Source organism: Zootoca vivipara, chromosome 9 (genome assembly GCF_965207765.1).
Source record: "Zootoca vivipara chromosome 9, rZooViv2.hap1.1, whole genome shotgun sequence".
NCBI lineage: Eukaryota > Metazoa > Chordata > Lepidosauria > Squamata > Lacertidae > Zootoca > Zootoca vivipara.
In genome coordinates, this window is record NC_142592.1 from 14,195,645 (window position 1) to 14,214,881 (window position 19,237).

The window sequence follows — 19,237 nt, forward strand, 5'->3', positions numbered from 1 at the left end:
GAGTGACATGTGGTATACTTTTTATATATTTATAAATTTCTAACTATATACATTATATTGTAAGGGCGCTGTGGGTTAAACCAGAGAGCCTAGGGCTTGCCGATCAGAAGGTCGGCAGTTCGAATCCCTGCGACGGGGTGAGCTCCAGTTGTTTGGTCCCAGCTCCTGCCAACCTAGCAGTTCGAAAGCATGTCAAAGTGCAAGTAGATAAATAGGTACCACTCCGACGGGAAGGTAAACGGCGTTTCCGTGCGCTGCTCTGGTTTGCCAGAAGCGGCTTTGTCATGCTGGCCACATGACCTGGCTCCCTCGGCCAATAACACAAGATGAGCGCCGCAACCCCAGAGTTGGTCACGACTGGACCTAATGGTCAGGGGTCCCTTTACCTTTACAGTATATTGCATTGGATGTTTACGTATCTTGATATGTTTTGTGTATGGTTTATTTTCAATTTTTCTTTTAATTAAAGTTTGCATTGAGAGACATTTATGTTACTTGGAATTGTGATGCTGATGAGAATTAAATCATATTGCTGTTTTGAATGTGGAATTTGTATTCTATAATTATATTTTTGTTGGGATTTGTAAACTGCTAAGGGATTTCTGTTGCAATATGAGGTGGACTACAAATTAGATAAACAAATAAATAAAATGCAAGAGTACTTTATTTATATTAAATTATCTGCTGGAGATGATGCAATATATTTTGTTCCAAGCTCAGATTAATTTGCTGTCCATTTTCAACTGAAATAACTTGGAAGCATCAAAAGAACTTCACTTAATACGAGAAGTTTTGTCACATCTGTTATTGTAAAACTAGCGAGGCAGGATCTCAGCTGCACCAAAGAAGCACAGAGTATCTGTATAAATTATGCAAATAGCATAAATTTGCTTATTTTTCTACAGCCCATTCAATTTCTGCTACGGTGCGTAGCAACGAAAGCCTTGCCTGCTTGGATATTTCACTGTCCCCTCATCCAGCTTCGGAGTTGCCTGCTCCACTTTATCTTTGCGGTCAAATCATTAAAAAACACTTCAGTTTTGTAAATGAAAGATAGAGGTTCTCAGAATTAGGCTTGCTTTCTGCATGTCCACAGAATCTACACGTCCCTCACCATTAGGGTTCCCCTCACCCCCGGTATAACCAGCCACAACCGGCGTTTTATTTTTTTGCAAACACAGACGTGGCGGCTGGATTGCTAGGTAAAAAGAGAATTTAGACCGGGAACGCGAAGTCGATCAGCCGGCGGGATTTTAAAAGCCTGCTAAGATGCGCCTGTCGCGAAACCCGAGTAAGGCAAGGCAAGCCGGCAATGGCACGGCAGAGAAGCGACCGTTGCGCCACGGATGGAGCCCTTTTCCCACCAGCGGAGAAAACAGCGCGCCCGGAGAACCTTTGCTTCCACTCCGAGGGAGCTGCGCAGTGGAGGAACTTTCCTCTTCCCCTCGGCGCGTTCGACTCCCTTCGCCCGGCGCGCCTCTGCGAGTGCGTAAAAACCACGGCGAGGCGGCTGCTCCAGGGCGCCAGACCTACCCAAGCGCCGCAGCTGGAGAATTTCCCTCTCAGCCCTTTCTAAACGCGGGGCGGAGTGCCACGCCGAGTTCGCTGGCGTCGCGGAAAGGCAGGCAGGCAGGCAGGCAGGCGAGGCGGCGGCGGCTCCTCCGCCCTTCGCCAAGCCGTGCGCCCTCGCACCAAGGCGCGCGCCACGGCGGCTCCAAAGGGCGCAAGCGAGTCAAGCGCAGCCGGAGCCTCCTGGGAGAGAGAGGGGGAAAAGGCAAGGAGCCCTTTCTTGCCCCGGCGGGCCTCGAGGTGCCTTCCTTTGATTGGCTGAGGCGCATGTTGGAGAAGAGGCGCGCGCAGGGGACCCCGCCGCCGCGCGCCCAACTCTGCCACCGCCGCCAACTTTGTCGTCGTTGTCGGGCGGGAACCCTGCGGAGCACAACAGCCACCTGCGCGCTCGGGGCTCTTGTGGGAGGCGAGCGCGAGCGGGAGAGAGGAGCGAGGAGGCTGGGAAGGGGGCGGAGAGGAGGGAAAAAGCCGGGTGCGGCGCATGCGCCGTGAGCTGCCCCGGGCCTGCCGCGGCCGCAGTCACTTCCTGCCCTTGCGCCCATCCGGCTCCGGGGTCGCGTCGCGGGGCCGCTTGGGCGGGACAGGCGACGGCGAGTTCGCATCAGGGCGCGGCGACAACAGCGCGCTGCCCTTCCCCGCCGGGCCCCGCATCGTCGGCGGTGGCAGGGTACCCCACGCCCGCCTCAGCGGAGCCTCCTCTCCGGGCGCCCTGCTCGCTGTCACCTGCTGCCTGCGCCTCCTCGGAGAAGCCCAGGGGCTCCTTCCTTCCTTCCTATCCGCCTCCCGCGCGCGTCCCGCCGGCCGGTGGCGGACAGGCGAAGAGGGGCTTCCCTCACGCCCAGCCGCTGCCCGCCCGGCAGGCACCTCACGCGCCTCGCTCGGGCCGGGCTGGCGTCTCCCGCAGGAGCCTTTCCCGTAAGTGTGGTCGCCGCTGAAACTCTCCGCCTTGCCTCCGTCACGGGCACCCTCGCCCGCCGCGGATAACACGGAGGAGATGCGTGTTGGTTGGTTGGTTGGTTTGGCTGGCGTATTTGGGTGTACGCGCGCGTGCCCGCCCCTTCCCCTCACGCGCCGATGCTGGATTGTCTGAGGCGGGCGACCCGTGTGACAGGTGGCCCCGGAAGAGCGCACGAGGCGTTGGTATCCTGGGAGTAGGTGGTGTGTTCGGGGGAGTGGGAGGGAGAGGGAACTTGTGTGGAGGGGGATGAGTGCCAGAGAGGTAGAGGGGTGTGTGGGAATGTGGGTTCTGTATTGGAATGCTTGTTGTTGTTGTTTTCTTCCTGGATCGCTGATGGAAAGGCTAGTGATGGGGTGGAAGTGGGTGGGTGGCCAGGTCATAATGGTTGGCATGGTCTGGGTTGGCATTCCTGTGTGTGGCATGGATCAGCCCAGCACCGGATTTAGGGCAGTGTCGGGCGGTTCCACATCACAAGGCACTGAGTCGAAGGATGATGATGATGATGATGATGATATCTTTTATTTATGTGGGTACCTACTGAGAAGATCGGTTAAAAAGCAATCGTACCAAAATGAATTATTGTCAATTTTAAAAAACATCTGTATTGGAAGTTCAAAGAGTACGTAATTATATGTACACTAAACATTGTAAGACGTAAATAAACCCGTGCAGGAAGGGGGGGAGGGGGAAAGACCCAGTATTCTTACAAATACTGTAATAGGTTAGGATCTGGTGAAGTACAACAACAACCTTTTAAAGTATACAGTTTTGGGTTTCCCCCTCCCCCCTTTATGAATTATTGTCAAATTAATATTTTTGGGGGGTGTTTACCAAATTTCATCCTCACAGTGCTATATTACACAGGAGCAAAACTAGGCGTTACTTCACAAGGGTCAAAGACCCAGTTTGGCACCGCCCCTCATGCACATTTGTGGCCGCTGGTGTTCGAAACTCCCACTGTTCCAGGCGTGTTTTGCGACAGGAAATTTCACTAGCGCGAGCTGTTTTTGACCTCTGGGTACAGTACTGTGCCTAAGATTTCAGATTAAAACTCTGGAGTGGAAGGAAAAGAGGACCTTTTTCTGCATCCCCACTTCCAGCTACTCTCTGAAGACTGGAGAAGAAACCCTCTTAAGAATATTAGGGGGGTAGGCAGGGTAAGGACTAGACCATGTGGAAAATGAACGTAATATTTTAGCTGCTGTTCATTCATTTTCAACTTTGTATTGTTGTTAGGTTTAAGCTCCTGGCTTTCACATCTCAGTTTCTAACACTGGCATGTAAACACACACACACACACACACACACACACACACACACACAGAGAGAGACAGAGAGACAGAGAGACAGAGACAGAGACAGAGAGACAGACAGAGAGACACAGACAGGTTGGGAGCCTCAATGGCACCCCTCTAGGCTTCACCCAGGGCAAAAAAAACCTGGCTAGCTCTTGCATAGCTACGGCACTGTATTGCCAAAGTTCGCCCCTGGATAGTCATGACTTTTCACAAGGGGACACTTTGAGGATTTGGTCAAGGATAGTGAGCCAGTGCATTGCCTCCTCTTCTCCATCTGCCAGCCTGCAACATCTAATGCCATAGGGCCAACAGATTGATCCTATATATCCTCCAGCAACAGGACATTTACCAGGTGCAGCAATGCTGACTTCTGTGGCGCTGATCTCCTTTGCATCATCACATGTTTGAAGCTACATGCACAGGACACATCTTGTTTTGGTTTATATTTGACAACTGGAGGGCAAGGGAGTGCCTAGCTGAGAGATAGGTTTGGATCAAGTTCTTGATTCCTCATTTATGGTGAATGTGAGATTGGGGGACGGGGGACGGGGACAGGGACTGCATGGTTTGACTTGTCAGGTAAGAAGGGACTGGGTTTGACTCCTTAGTTGCAGTAGACCACATGTGGTCATTTGTCTGTCTTTACACAGCGGGATTGATTCCTGACAATAAAAATAGGTTTATTATTTACTTATGACATTTATATACTGCTTAACTATTTCCATTTATAAGCAGTGTGCCTAAAAACAGTCCACAGAAAGTGAGACAACAAAATGGGTTCTGTAGATAGTCCTAAAATTGTCTGCCTTAAGTTGTTAATGGAGTGTTTTGCTGCATATATGGAGGGGAAGGGAGAAAGGAGGTGTCATGTTTGCTATGGAAGAGGTAGGATGACTTTTTGGTGGAGATATTTGTGCAGAGAAATGTGCATTTTCAAATATAGTTTTGTGGTTGCCAAAAATTAAACACATTTCCCAGCCCTATTGCTGTATGCATGGGGAAGCAACAGGTGCTGGTGAAAAGTAATAGAAATAGTATTCTGGGATGTCATGTTACTGTGACTGGGTACATTTGACATATTACATGTTATAATGCATATCTGGTTTAAGGAGCTGTTTGGTGCCTAGCTGATATATTTAAGTTTCTAACACTGGTCCACATGCACTGCATATAGACATAGAGACGAGATAGTCTTCGTCAAGGACACGAAGCTTGATCATTTATTTAGATACTGGTGCAGCAATCCTACATATTCTTTTTTTGGAATTGAGTCCCATTTGGGGGGGGGGAAGAGACTTACCATTGAGTAAACATCACTCGTAGCCAAGTAAGATTGTCTTCCATGAACATGGTCTTCACAGTGAGTCTGCAAGTGACTGTGGAGGCCAATTCTGGATCCACACATCTCCACAGTGGAGACATAGGTTTCCGCGCGGGAGTTGACGATGAGGATTTGCCAGGCGTGCCTTCCTCTTAGCACATTTCTCCCTTTCGACTTGAGTTTGAGTGTCTTCAAAGTCCATCACGCCTTTAGCAGAGGCCAGTTGGAGTGCTCGCAGGCCAGTGTTCACCAGTTGTCAGTGTTTATACTACATTTTTTCAAAGATTTGCCTTGAGAGCATCTTTGAACCTCTTTTGTTGTCCACCGACATTACGCTTTCCATTCTTATGTTGGGAATAGAGTAAGAGCTGGTATAACTGGACAACATAGTGCTTTTCCTTTGAATGGAATGTAAATAAGAAACTAAATGGATGGAATGGAATGGAAATGAAAGAAACTAAATAAATTTATAGACCACTTCAAAACATAAAGCCATCAATGTGGTGTGTGTACACGTAGAAACAGAATTAAATGTTATGCTGTTACAAAGGAGCAAGTATCATATGCTTTATCTGCAAACAGTTGGACCATTTAGAGAATGACATTTTGGAGTGCTCTTAACTCCTTCAACTGCAGCATGAGGGAACCTGCCCAAAGTTCTGCAGTTCTATGTATGTAGCCTCAAATGTGTGTGAGGCTGCAATGGAGATCAGTGGCTTAGAAGCTGGCAATGATGTGACGATGCATGCCATTTGAAATCTGTATTGGAGGATTGAAGGATATTTAGGAACAAGTTGCATAAAAAATACTGGATTGGTAAAGGCACTCCATAAGCTCGTAGGTATGCTTTACTTTAAAGTAGTGTATTTCTGAAGTTTTTAAAACTCACTGCTATTCGCCATCCTCCGGTTTGGATTGGATGCTGGTGGAGTGCTGAAAACTGCAAACAGCCCTTTTTTTGAGTAGGCCATCATATGTCCTCCTGTGAATTATTTCATTCCGATAAATAAAATCCTTTGTGAATGTCAGTTCACATTACAAAATGTTTGTAAATAGGGCTGAGTGAAACTGTTATTTCAGGCTTCTAAAACTTGGCTGAAAGAATCCAGGAGAATTATTCTCCCTTTTGGATTAAAATCCAAGTCAATACAATAATTTCTGTCCCAGAGCCTTTTCCCAGCTGGGAAGTAGCAAATAGCCATGGGGAAAGAGAAGGAAAGAGATTTCCAAAAAGAGTTCCAGCAGTGCTTTTCAGGAAAACTATGGTACACTTCCCAGAGACTCCTGTACTGCACTGGAGAAACTTTCCTCCTTTGCACATCCCATAGCTATTTGCTGTTCTTGGAGCAGTATAACTGGCTGACCAGCCAGGTAACTACCGTATGTATATGCCCTGTTTCATCACAGAGTGGCTCAAACATAACTGGGGGTTAGAGAGAAGGAATAAGTAGGGTTGGGGATTAAGGTGGGATAAAGGCATTTGGGGGTTTACAGAGCTTAGATCAGCTAATTTGAATTAGCGCTGAAAAGGAGTGAAGAACTTTCCTGATTTGGGAGGGAATGTCTTGCCTCGTTTCCAAGCTTGTTTGATGCAACTTAAGCTGCCTCTAATTGCAATAGCTATTTCTAAAACAAAATTTATCCTTGTCCTAACAATTGCTGAGTAGAGAAGATTTCATTTTTTTCGTATGTGGAATTGTTCTTTGTATATATGTTCAATATTCACTGCTCATTCTTAGATCAGTGGTTTTTATAGGGAAGTCATGTAACACTGCAGAACCTTGTTTTCTTTGGGAAATTATAGAAAATTTTGCTTATTTTAGCAGAAACGAGCTACTAGATGTAGAAGGAAAGTGGGGCGTTGATGTAGAAAATGCCTCTAAGGGACAAGTGTTGTCAGACTGACCACCATCACCATGGCTGCTGTGAACCAGGTAATAGTGCTTAATAATCTACGTTTCTTTTAAAAAGAAATAAATAAATGCTATAAGACACTGTCGGGAAAAGATAGCCTCTATTATGCTGCCGTAATGGAATTAGGACATCTTCAAATATTGTTGTATTGCCAGTATTTTAAAAATGGTTGGGTTTTGATGGAGTACTTCTTACATCTGTATTTGCTTCTTGTAGACTGGGTTGAGGGAGAAAGTAGGGAATAAACATTTTTGGAAACTATGTTTCCAAGGCCTGCGAAACAAACATTTATTTAGTGTACAAATAGCTTGATATAAATATATACAAATATTCTGATGTTGGCAAGTTGCTGTAATAACCACATGAGCTTAAAAAAAATGGCTTGTAACCTAAAAACTCTTGAAACGAGAAAACGAAGAGAAATATACACATTAGTATGTCCTTCAACTTAAGATAGGATACCTACTAACCCACTTACCTGAACTTGAGTAGGCATGTATAAAAACATTTTAATTGACTTAAAATGTACTGCCACATAAATAGAGGTCTGCTTCTATATATATGTAAGAAATACGTCTAACAAGTGCAAATGGCAAGTACCATCTTAAGATGGAGAAATGTGCATTCCCCCTTTTCTCTCATATAGTTGGAGTGTCTCTTTAAATTAATCCTTGGTATAATGCATATGCTGTACGTATCACCTAAAAACAAAGGGTTTTATCCTACTAAGTCACACTTGGAGTAAACTTTTGAAATAAATGGATTTTAATAATTTAAGCCCATTAATATCAACTCATGACTTAGGTGGGTACAACCCAAAGAAAGTAAGTTTTTTTTTCAGAATAGGGTTGTTACCTATATAGAAATGATTGATCAGATGATTACTTGACTGTACCTTCTATGGCTAATCATCTCAGATTTCTTTCATTGGGTGACATATCCGTTAGGAATCTTTACAAATAAAAAGCTGTGATTGAAATAAATGTTCTTGCAAAGATGCTCAGTTGCGACTTGACCGACTCAACAGAGTTAACAAACACTAGCATAAGTCATTCCTTAAATTGAGATTAATGCAACTGAGCAGCAAACATAACCCTCATATGAATGTAGGTACATGAGCATAGGAATTGCTGGACAACATTGGTAATACCTTATGACAACTATTTCTAGCAATTACGTATATTCTATCTTTCAAAAATGTTATTTGTCATTTCTAGTGGTAACTGCTTTCTAGATAAGCTGTATATATATACAGTGGAACCTCGGTTCCCGAATGCCTCTGTTGTTGTACGTTTCAGTTCTCGAACGCCAAAAACCTGGAAGTAAATGCTTCAGTTTTCAAACGTTTTTCGGAATCTGAACGTGCGACGCGGCTTCCGCTGAGGGCAAGAAGCTCTTGCAACCAATGGGAAGTCGCGCCTCACTTTTTGAACGTTTCGGAAGCTGAACGGGCTTCCAGAATGGATTTCGTTCGAGAACCTAGGTACCACTGTATCTCTATTGGTGTGTGAATATGCTTTTTCGAGCTTACCTGAGACAGTCACAGACATTACAGTTGTTTTGGAAATAGCAATAAAAAAACCTACGTATTTGCCATTTTTGATGTCCTGACCAAATTGTAATGTTTTAATAGAACTTTATTAGAACAGCTTCAGTGCAATTAACATTTATGTGTGGACATGTGCCTTAAGCTCTCTTTTTTACTATTTATTGTGACTATTTTGCAGTGCATATACTGGAACCTGGAGATCATCCTTTATTGCAGCAGCCTCTTCAGACATCAAAATCCGGCATTCAGCAAATTATTGAATGTTTTCGATCAGGTATGAGTAGGTTCTTTTTTATATATTATTTTGCCTTGAAGGTTTGGAATGCTTCAGTGGTGACATAAATAACACCTAATGAACAATCTAAAATCGTTATTTCACATTTTAAGAAAAATGGCACTCTTGGATTTTCATGGATTTGATTTTTGGTTGTATCCAACATTAGTCATATTCACAGTAGAACCACTGGGTTTTAACCAACAAAATAGTCGCACATGGAATCCTACTTCCGGAGGCAATATGGAACCTCTTCTCTCCCTCTTATTGGGGTTTCTCCCCAACTGTCTGGAGCAGATTTAGGGGTGAGGGTGTAAGGAGAGAGAAGTAAAGTTCCCTTGTGCCCATGCAAGTTAGTTCATGTGCACACTGATATCCTTGGATACAACCCATTGAAATTAATGCACATGACTAACTTTAGTCCATTAATTTCAATGGGTTGGCGCTGAGGAAAGTTCAGCTGGAAGCTACCCGACGTTTTAAGAATTGCTTGTTTTAATTATTGTAGCGATAATTGATTATAAGTACACCACCCTGGGTTTCGATTTTAAGATGGTGCCAGGACTTGGAGAATTTCTAAATGAATAAATAGGTCCAAGCAAGATTCACCAACTCTACTATTCTATTACCAACAGTAAGTAGGCAGTCAGATGTTCCCTGGCCTTTGCTGGTGTCCTGCAGTGAATGTTGATCAGACAGGGTGTTGTTGTCATCGTTTCAGCCTTTTAAATGTTCTTCTGTTGGAATGTTCTTTGGTTGTACAGTCGTACCTTGGTTTTAGAACAGCTTAGTTCTCGAACGTTTTGGCTCCTGAATGCCACAAACCCGGAAGTGACGGTTCCGTTTTGCGAACTATTTTTGGAAGCTGAACGTGCGACAAGCCTTCCGCGGCTTGTGATTGGCTGTAGGAGCTTCCTGCAAGCAATCAGAATCTGCACTTTGGTTTCCGAACGTTTTGTAAATCGAACGGATTTCATTCAACTTCCAAGGTACGACTTTACTGTATACATCATAGCTGAGACTGTAGCATTTCAAATTTTGAAAACCCCTTTGGGAAAATGTACACCACAAATTATGTATTTACAATAGCAGTGCAGTTCTGAGGCATGCAGCAAACTTTTTTTTTTATCATGGTTTTTGCTGGCAACGTGTGACAGCTGTTATGAAATAAAAATGATATTTGGTTGTTTATTTTACTGTATAATAATTATGTATGATATTGTTATAGACTGCCTTGAGATGCCCATATAAGAAGCATATAAATATTTTAATAAAAATATAAATAAATAAATTTAGGTACGGAAAACTGGTAACTGTAAATCTACTCTAATGTTAATCTTGCCACTCAGTTTGTAAAATCATCTAAATTAGTGGCCTTTGCTGTCTTGTAGTAAATTGCATATGCTTATTTTGTGTTGTAGGGAAGAAGCATTTCTTTGCTCTGTCTGCAGAAATTTGGAATTTCTCTTTTGTGACCTTAGAAATTTTGGGCTTAGTTTGAATGACTGATGTGGTCTTGTTGCTTTCTGAAAAAAGGAGTAAGGCTTCAACGCCAGGGTTGGCATTGTCAAGCAGGACTGTAGTATATTGTTTCTATTTGGATGGTCTTTTCTAGTTAGGATAGCGATTGAATGGATGTGTGTGTTGCTAACTATAGTCATTTATGGGAGCGGGTGGTGCTGTGGTCTAAACCACTGAGCCTCTTGGGCTTGCTGATTGGAAGGTTGGTGGTTCGTATCCATGCAATGGGGTGAGCTCCCGTTGCTCTGTCCCAGCTCCTGCCAATCTAGCAGTTTGAAAGCACGCCAGTGCAAGTACCACTGCGGTGGGAAGGTAAACACCGTTTCCGTGCGCTCTGGTTTCTGTCACGGTGTTCTGTTGCGCCAGAAGCGGTTTAGTCATGCTGGCCACATGACCCAGAAAGCTGTCTGGACAATCAATGGCTCCCCCGGCCTGATCTGTTTAGGGAAGTTTTTAATGTTTAATGCTGTGTTGTGTTTTTAATATTCGGTTGGGAGCCGCCCAGAATGGCTGGGGAAACCCAGTCAGATGGGCAGGGTATAAATTATTATTATTATTATTATTATTATTATTATTATTATTATTAACCACCGTGCAAGCCCTCCAGCGGCCCAAGGGGCCTAAAATTAAGTATTTAAGGGTTGCTACCCTGTACATACTTACATCATACCTGCCAAGTTCCTGCCGGAAAAATAAGGGATCGGCAGACCGGAAGTAGTGCTGCCGCCATTTTGGAACTGGGTAGAGTAGCACCGGAAGTCACTTCTGAGCATGCTCTGCCCAGTTCCAAAAGACTGCCGCGCCGGAAGTTGCGCTGCGGCCATTTTGGAACTGGGCAGAGCAGCACCGAAAGTCGCTTGTGAGCATGCTCTGCCCAGTTCCAACATGGCCGCCGCGCCAGAAATTGCGCCTGCACATTTCCAGAGACTCCAAACATGCGCAGAAGGAGCCTCCCCCGGCCGGTAAGTAAACCGGGAAAAAACAAAAAAAATCTGTTTTTCCAGCTGGGAATGGCTGGAAAAACGGGGGTTTCCCGGGGAGTACGGGAGATTTGGCAGCTATGACTTACATGCGAGTAAGTCTCATGGAACTTAGTGGGGTGACTCCTGGGTAGGTATGTGTAACATTCAACCATTAGTCTTACTGATGTCTGTGGGAAAGATTTAGGCATGTGATTAATTTTCCAATAAACATAATTGAGCATTTTAAAGTACTTACCTGGATCATGCCTCAGATGCACCTAGTAGTAACTGTATCTTTTTATATGTTTCAGGAACTAAGCAACTTAAACATATTTTGCTGAAAGATGTGGACACCATCTTCGAATGTAAATTGTGCCGCAGCCTCTTCAGAGGACTTCCAAATTTAATAACCCACAAGAAGTTCTACTGTCCTCCAAGTCTCCGGATGGATGACAGTAAGTTTTGTTCTCTCAAGTCTCTTGTTCACTGTACAGTGGTACCTTGGAAGTCGAACGGATTCTGTTCCGGAAGTCCGTTCAACTTCCAAAACTTTCGGAAAACAAAGCGCGGCTTCTGATTGGCTGCAGGAAGCTTCTGCAGCCATTCGGAAGCCGCGGAAGTCCCGTCGGACGTTCGGCTTCCAAAAATAGTTTGCAAACCGGAACAGTCACTTCTGGGTTTGTGGCGTTCAGCAGCCAAAACATTCGAGAACCAAGCTGTTCAAAAACCAAGGTGTGGCTGTCTTTAAACCTAGAATGCAATATCTGTGCATCACGGTGTGTCTTCATTTTTCTTAGTGCTACTGCATTAATGTAGGCCACAACCAACGCTGCAGCTCGGTGGGCATGACAGACTTTTGTGTCCTCTCCTGGCCCCTCTGGCCCCCCACGAGTCAGCTCTGGAGGGTTGGGGGACCCTATGGAGTAGGTTTGGAGGGCATGCGGTGGAGGAGAGGAAATGCGAGTCCTCTTGTGCCAGCAGAATTCTGCTGGTGCAAGCTTTGAATACAGCCCCGTGACACCATGCAGCACCAACGACAAAAGACAGCTCTGTGTTCTAAGGAGCTAACAATAGAAAAGAAGAGAACACTGGAAAAGTAGAAAAGCAAAGGTAGCAATATGAATATGAGTAAATGCAGTTATAAATATTTGGGCTTCACGTTATCCCACTTTCCTTTTTTTTAAAAGAAAAAAATCTATGATGGCCATCACATATCATGGGTAGGGAAACTAAGGTCCAGGGGCTGGATCTGGCCCAATCGCCTTCTAAATCTGGCCTGCGAACGGCCTGGGAATCAGTGTGTTTTTACATGAGTAGAATGTGTGCTTTTATTTAAAATGCATCTCTGGGTTATTTGTGGGACATAGGATCTAGTCTGGCTCCCCACAAGGTCTGAGGGACAGTGGACCGGCCCCCTGCTGAAAAAGTTTGCCGACCCCTGTTATATATAATTGACCCATGAAGGTGAAGAACCTTGGTGGGACGGATCCCTGCTCCTTCTGCTGCCATAGGCCAGGATGGAAGGGGCTGAAAAGCAGCTGGTCTGGTTCCTTAGTGGAAGAGGCCAGGTTGCCGATTTCTTGTTGGGAGTGACACCTGTAAAATAATATAATGTAAACATTGTGGTTTTTTTTTTCCATCTACAGACTCTCCTGATGTAAATGACAAGCAGAGCCAAGCCATAAGTGATCTCCTGGAAGCTATGTATCCTAGAGTGGACAAGCAAGACTATATAATCCGTTTGGAACCCATAGAGACAAACAGGAATGCTGTATTTCAATATGTTTCAAAGGCTGATAGCACAGTTGAGAACATTGAGATGACTGTCACCACTGAACCAGCTCCTGTAGTAGAATCACCAGAACCTACCGCAGAGCCTCCTAAAGCGGTTCCTAGTCCTTCACAGGAAGAAACTGCAGAGATTCCTGTCGCTGCTGCTGCTAGCAAGGTAATATTGACTTCAGAAGAACCGTCCCTGTCCTCGAAGCCTAAGCTGGAATGCGATAAACCAGATTTGGGTCATCAGTTAATTTGCTGCCTCTGTAAAAAAGAATTTCATTCCAGACGCAGTGTACGCCGACATATTAGAAAAGTACACAAGAAGAAGATGGAAGAACTGAAGAAATTTATTGAAATTAAAAGGCGGCCAAATCAGACATCTGGAAGGGGGCGCAATAAGAACATTCTTGTAACATTGGGTAGGAGCTGTCCTGTATGCTATAAATCCTTTGCTACAAAAGCCAATGTTAGGAGGCATTTTGATGAAGTTCACAGGGGACTGAGGAGGGATTCCATAACTCCTGACATAGCTACAAAGCCTGGGGAACCTTTGTCCTTGGAATCGGCTAAAAAATCTATTAAGACCCGAAAACAAAAGTCCCTTAAGGCTGAATACAACTTAACCACCTGCAAATGCCTCTTGTGCAAGAGGAAATATAGTTCGCAGGTAATGCTTAAAAGGCATATGCAGATTGTTCACAAGATAACCCTTTCAGCAAAAAATGCTAAAAAAGAGAAAAAGCCCAATAACGCAGTTAGCACAGACGTGAAAGATAAAACTGAACCAGCAGAATCTGCAGAATCGGTGCCTCCCATCATCAGCTCCCCGCAGAATGAAACAAAGGGTACAAATTATTCAAATGAAAGAAAGAATGCCTCCTCATTGGCTGAGAAAAAGAATGCCTCATCATTGGCTGAGAAAAAGAATGCCTCGTCATCCACCGAACGAAAGAATGCATCATCTGCCGAACGAAAGAATGCCTCATCATCCGCTGAACGGAAGAATGCATCATCTGCTGAACGGAAGAATGCATCATCTGCCGAAAGAAAGAATACCTCGTCATCTGCTGAACGGAAGAATGCATCTTCTGCCGAACGAAAGAATGCCTCGTCATCCGCTGAACGGAAGAATGCATCATCTGCTGAACGGAAAAATGCATCTTCTTCAACTGAAAGAAAGAGCGCACCACCCACAAAGAAAAACAAAGGTAAGCAGAGCTCTGAAAATTCTAAGTCAAGTAACCAGTCCATTGCAAGTGGTCTCAGAAAGCCCAGGAAGCCAAGACTTTCCGTTGGCTTTGATTTTAAAAAGCTTTACTGCAAACTCTGTAAACGCCAATTTACGTCCAAGCAAAATCTAACGAAGCATATTGAGTTGCACACGGATGGAAATAACATTTTTGTGAAATTCTACCGGTGCCCGCTCTGCCCTTACGAAACCCGCCGGAAGCGCGACGTGATAAGACATATAACCGTAGTACACAAAAAGTCTTCGCGTTACCTTGGCAAGATAACGGCAAGCTTGGAAATCAGAGCGGTGAAAAAACCCATTGACTGTGTTTTAAACAAGGTGACGAGAAGAGGCCCTCAGAGGGATGAAGGTAAACAAAATGGTTCAAAGCAGGACGTCACCTCTAACTCACCAAGCAAGAAATATGAAGGGGCTGATGTTGGCATTGAAGTGAAAGTCACAAAGAATTTCTCTCTGCACAGATGCAATAAATGTGGGAAAGCATTTGCCAAAAAGACTTTCCTAGAGCATCACAAGAAGACTCATAAGGCAAATGCGTCACATTCGCCCGAAGAAAACAATACAACCAAAGGCAGAAGCACAAGATCTAAAGCTCTTGTCTGCTGAGGAGCAACTAGTGCCTTCTAAAACGTTTGCCTGGATTTTCCATTCGGAGTTTCTAGCTCAGACTCTGATGCTGTGGAACATAAAAAAGAATATTGCATTTATTCTCTTCAGCCACGTATTTATAGGATTAAACATGAATTTGTCTTTGTTCAAGAAAGTGAACCTAGCACAGTTGTACATGGTCGGTTCCTGAAAGTTTAATTATATTCTGTAACAAGTTGTTTGGGGCATAATGTTTAGCGGTAGGGACCGTAGTTCCAAAGGTTTTTTAAATTAACTTTGCACTTCATTGGTACTGACTAGGTAGAGGAAAGCCTTGATGGGCTTGAAATAGCCTGTTAGTGCTGTGTTTGCCTAACTGTGGTTTTAGTCTGTTAGCAAATATTTCTGGCATATAGAGTTTTTGCATAAATGCTCGTGTACTTAAGATGAGGATAAATTTAGGGTATATAGCTCTATAGTTTAGAGTCAACACTTTTGCTTTAAAATTCCGTCTCTCTTTTTGACACAATGTCCATTCCTCTTAGAGAAACTAACATCTCAGTTTTTTCTGAGCTAGAATTATGGTACCTGGACCTTTATAGCTAGCATTTAAACCATAATGTTTGTTACCATGTACCCTGTTTAGAAACCTGCGGGTGGGGATATTGGATATTTTATAGTTCAGTGGCAATTTTACATGACATACAAATCAACAGTCTTAACCAGCTTCAATTGAAGTGTTATTGGGCAACCAGCCATCGAGGAGAGAATAGTTGGTGTTGTTGTTTTTTATTGCTACTTTATACAAAAGATTATTAATCTCTAACAGATGTTTATTAAGAGTATATCTATGTTGATCATTCAGATCCAAAGTTCCCATTAGGTGAAGGCATCTTCCCAGAGTTAAACCACCTGTGGATTCTGGTTTTAATGTGAAAAGGTTATATGTAGACAAGCTTCCAACTATTTGGGAGCCACCCTCAGGGTTCTGGGGGGAAGTTGGTGGGTTGTTTCATTTTGTCTTTTAAAGGCTAAATAATAAGTATATGGGTTATTCTTACCAAAACCACAGTCAGCTTATTGGACACAGAAAGTGCTTCTGGCTTTTGTGTGGAAAACGTTCATGCTGCCTACAAGTAAAGCCCCCTTTTTAAGTTGGCTAAATATTATATTGTTATATGTATTTCTCCTTAACATGAGATGATGTGTGGTAAAATTTGGAGTTAGAACCACTAATATCCTGAAATAGTACTATGAGAGGAAATATTTTTATAAGCTATTTTCTTAGTAAATGTATTGATTGTTCATAAAAGGTAACGTCTTGTCTGAGTTTTTCAAGAGCGATTAAACTCCATTAAAAATAGCCCTTTGAATTAATAGCCAGCTTTCTTATTTCATGTGTGCAGTAGTGCTGGTAACAGAAAAATGAACATTTTAAAAGGGAAATTTTGCAAACCATTTTTGAAGACCTGTTCTTTTTAAGGAAATTATCAACTTGGAGCATGCGTTCCGGACTTGGCCCTTACTTAATTCTAATTTTGCTGAACAGATTTTACTTCCGTTGTGATATACTACTAAGCAAACACTTGTTGTGTGATGTACTTTAAAAAAATTTTTTTTTTACAGATGAATGTATATGAGCAGTTTCTTAGCGTAATTCGAATGACCTGCAATTTGAATTGTAATATTTTTTAGCATTGGCGCTAATTTCAATTCATGGTTCAATACTTTTTTAGGAGTATTAAGTTTGACTGTACTGAACTTGCTGCAAAAAAAAAAATGTACAGTATAGTAATTTTGCATGGTTAGCATATTGGTCAGTCTTTCATGTGGAAGTTTACAAGTGACCCATATTCCCCTATTTTAATTGTTGCTGTTTTTTTTTTTAAAAAAGATTATACACAAGCACTTTAATAGATGCAGTTTAAAATTTTAGTTATTTTTTAAAAACACAGTACACTAATGCTCATGTGAAGATAGTAGATGGGTTTTGTAGACAATTCATATACAACCGTAGTTCCTTAAATATTGTTTAAACGGAAGATAGTGGAAGGACTTTTCTTTCTTTCTTTTTGCCCACAAGATGTTGAATAACCACTGTAGATGGCACTTGACTCTCACTGTAAAGTTTATGAAATTCTTGCTTCCTGTCTTATTTTATAATCGATTCTATAGCAAAACATTAGTATACCTACCATTATGAAATTTTTGGCAGGTTTCTGCGCTTTCTTAATTTTTAGAAAATGTTTAGTGATTTGTGTCAAATTGCCAGTTTAAAAGATGATGGGTTAGATCCAGAGGACCCTTGAACAGGATCCCCCTTACAGGATCCTCCTACTGGAGGAAGGCTGATGGAGTTATTTGATTCCTCCTTCTCCCGCCTCCAGAACAGTGTGAGATGTGGCATGGAGGGCTAGAGAGGAAAGAGGAAGTGGCAAAAAAAACCCAACTCCCTTCACCTTCCTCCTGTGGGAGCTTCCGCTGGTTCTTGGTCCCTTCTGTTCACGGAAGGGACTCTCTCCGGATCCAACCCGATGTACAAATGAAGAAATGCCATTTTTAAAATATTGGTCGACTCCCTTGCTTAGGGAATGCCTTGTGTCCATATATACTTTTGTATAAGATATATCTAAAAATGTTGATCATAAATAAAAAAATATTCTTTTATGGATAGGTAAGTGTTTGGCCTTTTAGTGCTTTGCACTAAAAAAAACAAAACTGTGAATGGGAAATGGACTGTAACCGTTGCTGGAAATGTTCTATGTTTGAATATACTTGCTTCTTGGAGAAATGTACTTTATTTGGAAATAAAGCAGACTGGAAGTTATTTGAAGTAAATGTACTCAAATGTTTGTACTTGATTTTATTAGTTACATTTGTCCATGTTTACAACTCAGAGAATAATATGGGTTATACTAGCCTTTATCTCAGTGCCCAGGTACTCTTGGGGCTAGGGTGGCGCTGTGGTCTAAGCCACTGAGCCTCTTGGGCTTGCCAGTCAGAAGGTTGGCGGTTCGAATCCCCATGATGGGGTGAGCTCCCGTTGCTCTGTCCCAGCTCCTGCCAACCTAGCAGTTCAAAAGCATGGCAGTAGATAAACAGGTACCGCTGTGGCAGGAAGGTAAACAGCGTTTCCATGAGATCTGGTATCCATCATGTTGTCATTTTGCTCCAGAAGTGGTTTAGTCATGCTGGCCACATGACGCAGAAAGCTGCCTGCGGACAAATGCCGGCTCCCTTGGCCTGAAAGCGAGATGAGCGCTGCAGCCCCTTAGCCGCCTTTGACTGGACTTAACCATCCAGAGGTCTTTTACCTTTTTACTCTTGGGTCTGATGGGGAGACAATAAGAGAGCAGAAGGTAGGGATGTTTGGAGAAGGAGGGGGGGACTGGATTGCTTGACTGCGCAAGGGAAACGGTCAAAACAGGGTGTGGTTTTTTACTTTGATTTGAAGAGTTGAGCGAACAACTGATTTTTTGAGCCATGAAAGTGGTGCTTCCCCATTTCTACCTATAACCTTCAGTAGAATGCATCCTTCATTGTGTCTTACCACACTCCGTTCCATCCATTGCTACATCCAGAAGACTCAACTTGACCAACTCAGTTCAGTGGTGGGTTCCTGGGTTAAACTTATCTTCTCTAAGATAAAGCAAACTCCCATCAACCTAGCCAATGATTATTTAATGACCCCCCAAGACCATTTACTCTTTCAAAATTCACTGCTTCTTGGACTTCACCTAATCAGTAAAGTTAATGCACGGGTGATCACTAACTTCTCTCAAGGAACCTGCAAGAGAACCTAGACAACCACTTGCATAATGATTACAGGTAAGCAACCGGTTTTTAGACAGCATCTTAAAAAGCAGAGACATCACCTTGCCGACAAAGGTCCATATATTTAAAGCTATGATTTTCCCATGTATGGAATGTATGTGATGTATGAAAGTGAGAGCTGGACCATAAAGAAGGCTGATCGCCGAAGAATTGATGCTTTTGAATTATGGTGCTGGAGGAGACTCTTGAGAGTCCCATGGACTGCAAGAAGATCAAACCTATCCATTCTGAAGGAAATCAGCCATGAGTGCTCACTGGAAGGACAGATCGTGAAGCTGAGGCTCCAATACTTTGGCCACCTCATGAGAAGAGAAGACTCCCTGGAAAAGACCCTGATTTTGGGAAAGATTGAGGGCACTAGGAGAAGGGGACGACAGAGGACGAGATGGTTGGACAGTGTTCTCGAAGCTACGAACAT

The 19,237-nt window shown here is 43.4% G+C and overlaps 1 protein-coding gene across 2 annotated transcripts; it reads left to right on the top strand.

The window, feature by feature from the left end:
- The first annotated feature begins 1,842 nt into the window (after nucleotides 1-1,842).
- Nucleotides 1,843-17,827, top strand: ZNF800 (zinc finger protein 800). Of its 2 annotated transcripts, none has more exons than XM_035128305.3 (5): nucleotides 1,843-2,484; nucleotides 6,973-7,080; nucleotides 8,788-8,883; nucleotides 11,678-11,821; nucleotides 13,013-17,827. In XM_035128305.3, exons 2-5 carry the CDS (start codon nucleotides 7,020-7,022, stop codon nucleotides 15,001-15,003), a joined length of 2,292 nt encoding a protein of 763 aa, XP_034984196.2. In that variant the 5' UTR covers nucleotides 1,843-2,484; nucleotides 6,973-7,019; the 3' UTR covers nucleotides 15,004-17,827. The 2 variants fall into 2 exon arrangements, with proteins under 2 accessions (XP_034984196.2, XP_034984193.2); XM_035128302.3 differs by having other exon boundaries at nucleotides 1,877-2,484; nucleotides 6,970-7,080.
- The last annotated feature ends 1,410 nt before the right edge of the window (nucleotides 17,828-19,237 follow it).

What these genes read in the sequence shown, in the direction of transcription:
- ZNF800 (XM_035128305.3), top strand. Translation starts at nt 7,020, where the DNA reads ATGCCTCTAAGGGACAAGTGTTGTCAGACTGACCACCATCACCATGGC. An exon ending in CCATGGCTGCTGTGAACCAG is followed by an intron (nt 7,081 to 8,787) that starts GTAATAGTGCTT and finishes ACTATTTTGCAG; the next exon opens with TGCATATACTGGAACCTGGA. An exon ending in AAGTCTCCGGATGGATGACA is followed by an intron (nt 11,822 to 13,012) that starts GTAAGTTTTGTT and finishes TTCCATCTACAG; the next exon opens with ACTCTCCTGATGTAAATGAC.